The sequence below is a fragment of the Silene latifolia genome, chromosome 11 (assembly GCF_048544455.1).
Source record: "Silene latifolia isolate original U9 population chromosome 11, ASM4854445v1, whole genome shotgun sequence".
Taxonomy (NCBI): Eukaryota; Viridiplantae; Streptophyta; class Magnoliopsida; order Caryophyllales; family Caryophyllaceae; genus Silene; species Silene latifolia.
Genome location: NC_133536.1, coordinates 24,984,140 through 24,995,537, shown reverse-complemented (window position 1 = coordinate 24,995,537; position 11,398 = coordinate 24,984,140). Strand labels below are relative to the sequence as shown.

Here is an 11,398-nt window from a genome sequence, read left to right as displayed (position 1 = left end):
AGTCATTGGGGTGATAGCTCGTAGTGTCGTGTTTCTAATAATTGTAATGGTAACTTTACATCCGATCTGTGTTGTGTTCATCTCGTCTTCTGAGATGCCGTTGGTTAGGGAGTTGATCTGCTTAACTTCTTTTTCGCTTCCTTTATACTCACTTACCTTCCTTGGCTATGAGGTTTTTATTCGCATGGAACGTGTTTCAAGGTGTAGGAGATTCCTCTCCATTGGAGGCCGCCCTTCGTGGACGGCATTCCGCCATTCATTTCTACGTCCTTGTGGCATATTTGCACCTTGCTCTTTCTTGGCAGTCCTGAAGACTCATTTGTTCTCGGAAGCTATGAGGCATGTAGAGAAAAGAGAAGATGAAGTTCGTGTTCAACAGTCCCTTCGCCGTCAACACTCTTTTCTTTACCAATGTATTTACTGTGCTGCACTTTGACCAAATGAGTTAAATGACGCCTGTATAATACATTATTTTACCGTTGCCAAAAAAATCCAAATGCAAATCCAACCACGAAAAACTAATCAACTAATCTAGTAATAGTTTAGTGACTTATAAGTCGGAACTCATCAATATAAATAAACCACTAGGTTATGACGTGGCTAGAGATGACAATTTGGGCCGGGCAAAGGCGGGCTGCACGGGCACGGCACGAGTACGCCAGAGGCACGATACGGCCTGGTTGAACACTGTTCAACTTGAACTGTGATGGCAGCACGGGTCCGACACGACCGTGTAGGACTGTAGGAGGCAGGCCGCGACTGAAATTTAAGGAAATTCCCGTGCCCAGGCACGACACGACCCGTGTTTTGGCACGACGCGGCCCGTGTTTTGGCACGGTTTTGGCCGTTAAAAATGTGGTTGTTGCAAATAATAATGTTGTCGTTGGAATTAGCACGGTTTTAATTAAAATCCTTCATCTTAATATCGTTTCTTAATTATTTAATTAAATCGAGTACATTAAAAAAATGTAATCAACTAATTAAGACATCAAGTACATTAATATTTAATAAAATATATATTTAAAGCAATAATATACATTGTATAAATAAAAAAGTATTTAGAAAAAAAAAATTAATTAGATCATTGGGCCGGCCCACATGCCAGACACGACCAACCCATGAGCTAGGCAAGACACAACCCGATTTTGGGCGTGCCAGGGAGTAGGGAGCGGGACACGACGGGGGGTTAGGGTGACCGGGCCGGCACGACACAGCACGACTAGCCCAATGTCCGTGCCTGAGCCGGGGCATATATGGAATGAGGCACGTGGGCCGGTACCCGGGCCGGCATGGCACGATCCAAAGCCATCTCTAGATGCCAGCTAACAAAATCCAGCCTTGTACTTAGGGATGTCAACAGAGCGGGTAAAAACGGGTATCGCTCTGCACCCGTCCCAGTTGGGGCGGATGGAGGGGCGGGTACGGATACAAAAATTCTACCCGCCATGGGTGGTGGGAGCGGGGTGGGTTTTACGTCATACCCACTTATTACCCGCCTACCCACCAATTATTAAAATATTTATTTTATCATGACTTTTTTTATAGTGTTCTTTATTAACTTTTATAGAAAATCTTAAACTAAAAATATAAAAATGAAAATTTGAGGAAATTCATAGTGATAAACTACATTTTATTCAAACAAAATGTCAAAAAAATGACATAGGTAGTTTGGTGGGTAAATGGGACAGATACGGGTCTAGATTTTCAGCCGGCGGGGTGAGTACGGGAATGGAAACTTGTACCCGCCATGAGTGGTGGGGCGGGTACGGGTATGAGATTTGCTTGGCAGGTACAGGTACGGGGAAGCCTATATCCACCATCGCCCCGCCCCAATGACATCCATACTTGTCCTCTCACCCAAGCCCGCGGTACAAGCAACCATAGCCAGCAGCAACTACTTCGTCTCACTTGTATGGAATTCTGCTCCTCCTCAATATGATCCGTAAATATCATATCACATGCCATACACCCTTCCTAAGAATTAAGGGGCCTTGCTGATTAATTATTGATTCGCTCTTCTGACATATTTTTAGACTCCATAACATCAAATCATAGTTCCGTCACTATAAATTAATTTAGTACTACATACGTAGAATAAATTGTGGCAATATTCGGATGTATTTGTCGGTATGCAACCCTCAAGCCAAGTAGTCCGTAGATATGAATGAAGAGGTATGGGAAGTGGCAATATTTGTCGTAGCAATACACTACAAACAGAAGCCTTCAATTCCCTGCAACTATGTGATCAGGGGGCAACCTTGGCTCATGGGCTCCCTTCTATTGTTTCTCATATGTCATTTCTGACTTCACCGTTGTCTATAACCCCGCGATTATGGTGTTAAATTTGGATTGTGACATTACAATAAAAATGATTTTGAAAAATGAATCCAAGGTATAGGCCAAGTGGAAATGTAGGTGAATCGAATAATTTTCAAAAACTAGGGAATGAGATGTATTTTAATCAAAGGTAAGCAGATGATTAGAACAGAGAGAGTACGTAAAACCGCTTCACACACACGTCATTTTCTGTAGAACATAAAACACTGGGTGGTATAATTGGAGTGTCCCCAGCGCCCATGACAAAAGTATAGTAGGACTGACAGAAAAGAGGAGCCCATTCATAAATGAGTATTGGGCTAAAAACACCCATGACAGGAAGTGTATTAGTATCCCAGTAATGCATGTGCATATGGCACCAGCAAGCCATTATCTTACTGAAAATGGCACTTCACCTGCACATCTGCAATCTGTAATCCAATGCTCTTACCTTTCCGATTTACGAGTATTAAGATTCCTGCCAATGCACCTCCCTTTTCTTTTGTTAAATCAACATCAACATTCAACTACTTGAATTCTTTTCATCATTTATAACAAGTTGCCAATGTGCTGTAATACAGATTCCTACTAGTTGCGATTTGAATCCAATCATTCTGAAAACAATGCTGTAAATCCTACTAGTCCCGAATGGTAACAGTTTTTTTTGCAGTACAGGTTCAGGGATACAAATGCTAATGATCCTGTGGCAATGCTGATGGATGTTGCAGGAAAGGGAATTGCAACATACTTTCTATTCCAAAATCTCATAAATAATTTAAGACTTTTTAGTTACAGGATACACTTCCATTTTGTAGAATGAGAACTCCTCGTAATTTTCTCGACTTCTAATTTAATCCTAACTTAACACAAAGCAGAATGTTGGCAAAGTGTTTACTTGCATATACACATAAAAATCTAGCAAACGTGAGAGCAACAATTTCCTCCAGTTTAATTGAATTGGGACCCTTTAGGATGTTATTCGTGACCCAAGAAGGCCCCTACCCGTAATGGCGAAATCTTCAAACTCGTGGTTTCTGACGTTTCTACAAATGGTACAGTACACTGTTGCTCTTCCATCAAAAACAAAACAGATGTTAATATGTTATTTGTGTTTTTCGTCGAACTAACGCCTCTAAACTTTCCAATTCTCAAAATTCAGCATCATGTGTTATGAAATTAATACATTCATACTAATCAAACAATTCCGTAACAAATCCTTGAAAATTCTGTCATCTTTCTTCTAACGCCTAATTCACCATCAGAATATTTTAGTTAAAGATAAACAAATGACTGTTACGGAGAGAGTATTAAAACACATTAAAAAAAAAAGCCATTTAGAACTACTCATATTAGTCATATGACAGCACCGACAAGGCGACAAATCCACCTTTCTAATAAGTTAAATTTCATACAAAGCATTTTGAGTCTGATCATCAGAAAATACTTAAAAAAAAAAACGCCCAATAATTATGATCTTTTATTATATACAACTTATACATGTAACAACCAAATAAAACATTTTAAAAAAACCAGAATTGAAATACTAACTACTAAATTCAAGTGCAAGATGGTAAGAAAGTCTCGCGGGTGCATGTAGACCGTCTCACACAAAACTCGCAACTCGATCAGACGGCGGTAAGCTTGCCAGGGCGATCAGCAGATTTCAAGGTTTTATCAATAAGTTGACGAGCCTTACGACTGCGAATCTCGACCTTGACACTAGCACTTTTATCCATCTTAATGTAAGGCTTCTTAGATGAAAACGTGTTCTTCTTCTTCTTCTTCTTCTTTAATGAATTCACCTTTGATTTAATGGTTTCTATAAGATCACCAAGCTGAGAAATTGCCATTATTTGTATAAGTTATAACTTACGTTGCTTAATTAGTGATGAAATTTAAATACTTTGTATATTATTATGAATTTATGATAAAATGGAAGTGTATTAATTTCATGGATGTTAAATGTGATTTCTTACCTTAAAATGTGGGGGACGGTGCATTTGACTTCGTTTAATTGGCATTAAATAGAGGGTTTGGTTGTTACATTAAAAAAAAAAAAAAAAAAAAAAAAAGGGTTGTTGCCTGGACAGTAAATGTTGTGTGAACATTTGACTAAAAACCCTTTTAAAATGGGATTTCACTGTTTTTGCGGTGTAGTGGGTAAACGAGTAAGTATCCTCTTCAACTTTTGTGTCTGTATTTCACTCCATTTATTTTCGGCCATATTACCTATTGCAAGAATAAAATATCCAATATATGGAGTATTAATTAGCTGATGTGTCAAAATATGTATGGAGTGGGATAAGAATTGAATACCTAATGGGACAGAAGATCATTACTGGGGTAAACACTGAGTATACGTGATAGCCTATTGTAAACCACGTACACTAGGTTAACCACCATTTTTAGGATGTGACAGGCTTGAAGTGTAGAAGGTATAGTCTCGGCCAATTTTACTCTCACAAAATTGCTTTTGATGAGATTTGAACCTAAGATTCTTCAAAAAAAAAAAAAAAAAAAATTATATTACTTTTGTTTTGTGGTGAGGTAACGTTTAGTTTAGGACGTTATTTTATAGTTTGACTTAATGACTTGTACTAGTTACGTTGTCAAGTCTTAGACACTTAAATAATGTGCGTACGCAAAACGTTCTACACTTTTAATATGAAAAGTCAACTTCTGAATTTAGATACAACCTTGCCATGGTTTAGACGTAAGAATACGGGTGATAATAAGTCGAGCCTGGTATGAGTTTGTGACTCTGTTAATGACGTAAAATTTGAAATCACTCGAGCTTGAAAAATTTGACCTCATTACGAAACTTACAATTAAAACCCAAACTCGTGTCTTCTCGTATTGTTAAATTAATTGATAATTTAATAATAACCTTTCTGTAAAATTGTTTATTAGAAGAATTATTGAACCAAAATTGCAGTTAGTTTATTTTCGTCTAAATGTTTAATAAGTAGTTTATTTAACGAAATAAGCTAGTTGAATGAAACGCTACGTAGGGGTGTTAACGAGCTGAGCTGAGCCCGAGCTTAGCCTTGCTCGGCTTGTGCTCATAAAGTAAAACTCGAGCACGAGCCGATCTCGAGCCTATCCGAGCTTGAAAAAATTGTGCTCGTTTATCAAGCTTACGAGCTTTAACTCGAGCTCAACTGGAGCCTATATATAATTGTTGAATTTTCATGTTTTTTCTCTCGATATTTTTATTAACAAGGCTCAAAAGTTTTATATACAAATATTGGAAAATAAATAAGACATTTTTTATATGTGTGATACAAATATATAATCATGACAAAATATTTTTATAAAATATGAGAAATATCTTATCTAATTATACAAGTTCGAGCCGAGCCAACGTTAGCTCGGCTTGACTCGTTAAGCTCTCGAGCCGAGCCCGAGCCGAGCTCACAAGCTGAGCTTTGACCGAGCTTTGACTGAGTCGAGCTCGAATTGCTCGCGAGCTGTCTCGTCTCATTAACAGCCCTAAGTCGCTACCTAAAGTAGTAAAGTAGCATGTGAAAAATAAGCCAACTTATTTAACCAAAGTAGCTTTTCAGCTATTTTACCAAACTTTCTTTTAATACAATCAACTACTTTATCAGCTCCTAATTGAACTAAGTTTTCAGATTTCAACTACCTTTTCAACTAATTTTAACAAACCAAGCTAACTTGAGTGATTTGACAATTAATATTTCTTCACAAATTCTCATTTGTGACGGCCGATATCCGTCACAAGCTTGTGACAGGTCAAATAAAACCCACATGGAGGATAAAGACAAGTCATTTGTGATTCTCTATGCATTCTACTTTTTGTCTTATCTTCCTATGTGGGAGATATTTGATCCGTCACAAGCTTGTGACGGATATACAAGTGAGACCTATTCTTAAGAGACATTAACATGGAATGAAATAGGATACATGATCTTTATGTCACATTGCAATCGTGGTTAAAACTTAAATGTACGAATTTCTGTCTCATAATTTATTAAATTATGGATATGTTAAACAATGAACCAAACTAATAGCAGTTGTACTAACATACGAGCAACTTTAAAATCAGGCTAGTATAATCTAAACAATGGGGTACGATGAGACGAACTTTGAGACACTGATTCTGCCGACGACTTTTTCGGAGTTGAGAAGTATAGAAAACTCACTGTTGAGAATCAGACCACATGATGAGTGTAGCTAAGAGTGCTATTGTAGCCGTTTCGACTCTCAGGCGATGTGGCCCAAGCCCAACTGCAGTAGCCCCGGCTTCTGTGATCATTTTTAATTCTTCCTCAGTGAAGTCTGAAAACAATAAATATTCTGATGAGAAATAGTAAGATGAAGTTACAAATGCAACTGCTTAAATATTGTTTCTAAAAGCACAAATCTTGAGTGGCTGTGGTACACAGACTCGGATCTGAAACTGGTTAGTATCAAAACCGCTCAGCAAGTCCACTTTTCCCTTCTTCCAAAACAAAATGGAACCGCTCAGCGAGTCCACTTTTCCCTTCTTCCAAAACAAAATGGAACCAGCTGAGTTGATCACGAGACTTGTGTAGAACAAACATGTTCTCTATTGATGCATGAATGGACTTCATCCTACATTACAGTGTCAAAAAGAAGACAACTTCCAACAAAGATGAGTATCGGCTCTCAGCATCATCATCTACCATAGAAGCGCAAGTCTTGTATTTGACTGTCAATATATGATGTTCTTATTATATTATTTGGGTAATGAATTTGGTGCCTTTGCATAGGGACCTCGGTTACACATGAAACATTCACAAATCATTCTTCTACATGTTACGCCTTCTTGATAGAGTCAACAAACAACCGGCTTACTTGCGTCTTTCAACTAGCTTAATTACATATAGTCGGAAACTAGCAACATGAATATATTAACTTGGCATGATGAAATAGTACAGCAAAGGGAAGTAAGCTAACCTCCTTCTGGCCCAATTATGAGAGAGCCTTTAGCTTCTATATTAGATGATTCGAGAGTACTGAATATAGGTGTGCCTTCTGCCGTAGCAACAAAAGACAACTTTGATCGAGCAACCTGATAACACAATACAAGATACGTGAATCAAACCAAGGTGGAGTATTGGTTCAAGCATGCACTATTTTTGAGGGGAATTAAATGAGGACCAAAAATCCAAATTTATTGCATTGACGGAGTAACTAAAACACAAAAGCATTCCCAAGCACCAAAAATAAAGGAAAACAGAAAAGTTTCTCAAAATCCACATTGATATTAGCCCTAGCTCCAAAGACACAGCTGTGTCAAACAGATGACAAGTCCTTTTAGAGGAAATTATCAGTCATATCTAAGAGTGGTCTTGCAGGCATTTAGTGAGACAGTGACGTACCAAAGCCCTGAGTAAACTGAACTAAATTGCTCAATATTCATACCAAAAAGCCAGAAGTGCATTTTCCAGCTTATCTCATACTCTATATTACACAATTCTATTTCTAAAGAAGAGTTTAGAAACTTTAGTGGAACACTAAAAAACCATTCAACTAGGTCTTATCAGCAAAAGAGGGTCTCAAAATAGAGTCGTGGTGATCCTAAGATGTCTATGACAGGGTGTTAACAACCTCTAACTCATTTTGACACGGTTGCTAATTGTGGTCTCGGTCCACCAAATTTGTGTTGCATCTTAGGGGTGGACATTGGATTTGATGATGACAATTAATCCATTCTCAAATCGGAAAGTAGTGCATCACGCTATTTTCAATATCCCACCTGTCAAGACCACGATGAGTCGAAACATTGCATGAAGGCTAAACTACGCACCCAAGTGACACATGCGTTGCCGTGGATGTCTATGAGTTGGTGGCATGGGGTAGCCTGGAAGGTCAAATCTGAATGTTATAATATACGACAAGGGCGGCTTCATGGGGGCATAGTTTCGATATTCAAAATTTCCAGCAAGCATCCTAAGAACACGTTGGCTGTGGTCACGATAATTGTTCCAATATTAAACAACAAAATGGTGCATACAGCAAATTTTGACATTGCACCCCACAGTTATACAAGGCACACATGTGGCATAGAAGTAATCCTAAGTTGTCTATGAGTTGGTGTTGATAACCTTAACTTACAAAGTCACTCAAGTCAAGATGGTCCAAGAATATCAACCTAAAAGGTTATAATTCATGCCTTAGACACCTTCCCATGTCACCATGATGAAATCACTGAAAATTTGAGCGCAAAGTTGTGATATAAGTAACAAAATCATCTGGAAATTGCTAGAGGGGTTCTTGAGGAGCAAATGGCATGTAATGAAAGTATAGACACATTTGAGTCCATATGATGTGATATACTCTTGCTCCGCGCCTAGTGAATCACAGACTAGTTCACGTGTATTTGTACCAAGACGTATGATATAAATGTATCACATACTCTATCACATGCATATCGCATCTTACATATTCGTATCAAATTAGACAGCCCAGGTTAACAAGTGATGCGTAAAACAAAGCAATTGGTGCTTATAGAGTTATAGTGCATAACTGCGTGTTTATCAGGCAACGATTTTTGTCTGTTTCAATAAAGTTTGTAATTAACAACTCACCATAGGTACAATGCTGCTAATTTGCATAGGAGGATTTAAAGTCATTTCATGCAACCGTTGACCTGAAATGGCATGTACCAGAAGTTATTTTCCAGTCTAAGAGAAATTATATCTCAATGAGTTTGAAACTAGGTACATACTGAAAGAAAAGAAAAAAAAAAAAAAAAAAAACATTGTCAATAATATAATTATACGGATTAACATGTAGCTTACATTGTTTAGTTGCAGCTAGTATTACTCGTTGTAACCTATCAACCCGGTTTTCTGATATCAAAGCAGAACGTTCTGTCAAAAGTGGGGTTATACTACTAGCTCCTAGCTCCTAAAAAGTGACGAACATCAAAACCGTATCAGACTATCAGGAAATGATAGAAGCAAACTTCCATAAAATAAAGTACTAGTCACATCCTGCCTTAAATGAAAGATGGAAACATAGCTGCCAAAAACATACGGTGCACTTCTCGACAAGCCAGTCAGCTCTACCGCCTTTCAGTGTACCTGCAATACTCCATTTGAGCATGCATGACCAAAAACAAAAAAGAAAAAAGTGTAGAAGTCAACATATTAATTTTCAAACTTACCAAGAGCTGCAAATACATCCCATTGTGGTTCATGAGGATGTACTACCACGGAATCTCTAATCGCAACAAAATCAAGCCCTGTTCGATCAACCTTCTCTATGGAACCCTCCACCAAACACCCTTTTCCATTGAAAAGTTCTATCCTTGCATTATATTTTAGTAAGCATTTGCTGATTAGATGTAGTTAGAGACAAGACTGTATCACATTAAAACGTAGGAAAATTGGCCCCGTGAAACAATATACTTGATGAGGATATTGACTAATGAAAGATTGATCATTGAATTTCAAATTATGTTCATGTATTCAGCAAAGACGCACCATCCAAATCTTTATCTCAATGCATAAAGTCAGAGAAGCACCCGTCCAAATATCACACTTGGCAATTTTGCATGAACACATCAACGGATCCATGTCTAACATAGGACTTGGCAAGAACTAACCTACACGCACCGAATTGATGTAGAGTAAAAAGATCTCCACATTGAAGAATAGACAATACTAAGGCCAACTAAAAAAATTCCTCCTCATGTTCTCGGGCATGATTGCATTAAGGAAACACAGCAAACAAAAACACTTATTGATCAGTAAAATATATAGTTACCTATCATTCACTTTCAACCTGAGAACTTTAATCATATGCCAAAACTCATCTCCTTGAACTCGTACTACACCACCCTGGATTCATGAGCAAGTGCACGCAATAAGATCTCTACAACTTATAAAGGGAACATAAACAATTACAAGAAACGCAGTATTTTAAACCATTCACTAAATTCATAGTTAAAAGTTTTCAGCGGGCCGAATTACTAATGAAATAAAATAAAATAGAAAAAAATGGAAATTTCAAGTAAAGTTCAATTATTGAAATGACCCAATAACAGCGCACCCGGAAATGAGAAAACTTGAAGCCAAAGAAATTAAGCGAAATAGGAGGGGAAGAGAGTACCTTTGAAGAAGGAAGGGTTGGGGAGAAGAAACGAGGGAGACCACCGCGAGACTGGTTGGAGTAATCGGTGGAGAATGCTCGGACTACATTAATGGTAGTTTTGAGTTTCAGCCATGGCTGCCGAGCTATAAAACTTGGCATATTCGTCATTTTATTTAGAGCAATCACCATTGGAGACAGTTGCTATGGAGTATACACTATGGTGAAGCGGGCCGATTATCTCTGTTTACCGTTTTTATCTTGTCAGATTTTCTCCGTGCTAATTTGTAAGTAGACGGGCAAACGCTTTAAGTGGGTCGGGTTAATTTCGGATTAGTAACAGTTTATTTTTTTTATTTTTTTGAGAAGGAAAGCCCGAAGGCTTTACTGCATAGATAATGAATCAAAAGAAACAACATTGTTCGCGGTCAGCAGTAAACTATCCGACCAAATTACTTTACTGGCTACAAAAGGTAAAGAATGAGCTAAAGCATGAGCGACACTATTGTTTGCACGGCTAGTATACGCCCAACGAACAGAAACAAAGGAATTACAAAGTGATAAAATATCCTCTAAAACTAACGCTAGACTACTCCTGTAACACTACGGATTTTCCTTGGTGACTACTCGACCGAGTAGAGCCTACTCGGCCGAGTAGTGCTGAGGATGTGTGTTGTTTTGGTTCTGCCGAGGAACACTCGGCCGAGTAAAGTGAACACTCGACCGAGTATGGGACACTCGGCCGAGTATACACTTACTCGACCGAGTGTCCGGTTTGGCGGAGTGTTATTTCGACGGTTTGATTAGGGAATGTTTAGGGTATTTTATATTTCCGCGTCAGTTTCTAATATCATTGGAAAGCCTTATCATTTCTACGATCTCTCCCCAATCACTCCCTAATCATCCTCTAATCTCGTTGTGTGTGCAAATCGTCGTGATCCTTGCGTGTAGTTTCTTATTCTACTGTTGGTAAGTTTCATCCCCTTGTCAATTGTGT

The 11,398-nt window shown here is 38.2% G+C and overlaps 2 protein-coding genes across 4 annotated transcripts; both read right to left on the bottom strand.

Moving 5' to 3' along the window:
• Positions 1-3,765: 3,765 nt before the first annotated feature.
• Positions 3,766-4,533, bottom strand: LOC141611416 (uncharacterized). Its single transcript, XM_074429944.1, has one exon. The coding sequence runs from the start codon at positions 4,164-4,166 to the stop codon at positions 3,942-3,944; it is 225 nt and encodes a 74-aa protein (XP_074286045.1). The 5' UTR covers positions 4,167-4,533; the 3' UTR covers positions 3,766-3,941.
• A 1,716-nt stretch (positions 4,534-6,249) lies between these two features.
• LOC141611415 (uncharacterized) lies at positions 6,250-10,707 on the bottom strand. 3 transcript variants are annotated; one of them, XM_074429941.1, is made up of 8 exons: positions 10,423-10,707; positions 10,078-10,151; positions 9,476-9,618; positions 9,307-9,392; positions 9,108-9,216; positions 8,895-8,956; positions 7,261-7,375; positions 6,250-6,618 (listed from the first exon to the last, which is right to left on the bottom strand). In XM_074429941.1, the coding sequence occupies exons 1-8, from the start codon at positions 10,591-10,593 to the stop codon at positions 6,479-6,481; spliced, it is 900 nt and encodes a 299-aa protein (XP_074286042.1). In that variant the 5' UTR covers positions 10,594-10,707; the 3' UTR covers positions 6,250-6,478. The 3 variants fall into 3 exon arrangements, with proteins under 3 accessions (XP_074286042.1, XP_074286044.1, XP_074286043.1); XM_074429943.1 differs by having other exon boundaries at positions 9,346-9,392; positions 9,476-9,613; positions 10,423-10,706; XM_074429942.1 differs by having other exon boundaries at positions 9,346-9,392; positions 10,423-10,704.
• Positions 10,708-11,398: the final 691 nt, after the last annotated feature.

What these genes read in the sequence shown, in the direction of transcription:
- LOC141611416 (XM_074429944.1), bottom strand. Translation starts at nt 4,166, where the DNA reads ATGGCAATTTCTCAGCTTGGTGATCTTATAGAAACCATTAAATCAAAG.
- LOC141611415 (XM_074429941.1), bottom strand. Translation starts at nt 10,593, where the DNA reads ATGGTGATTGCTCTAAATAAAATGACGAATATGCCAAGTTTTATAGCT. An exon ending in GGATGTATTTGCAGCTCTTG is followed by an intron (nt 9,393 to 9,475) that starts GTAAGTTTGAAA and finishes GGAGTATTGCAG; the next exon opens with GTACACTGAAAGGCGGTAGA. An exon ending in CATAATTGGGCCAGAAGGAG is followed by an intron (nt 6,619 to 7,260) that starts GTTAGCTTACTT and finishes TATTGTTTTCAG; the next exon opens with ACTTCACTGAGGAAGAATTA.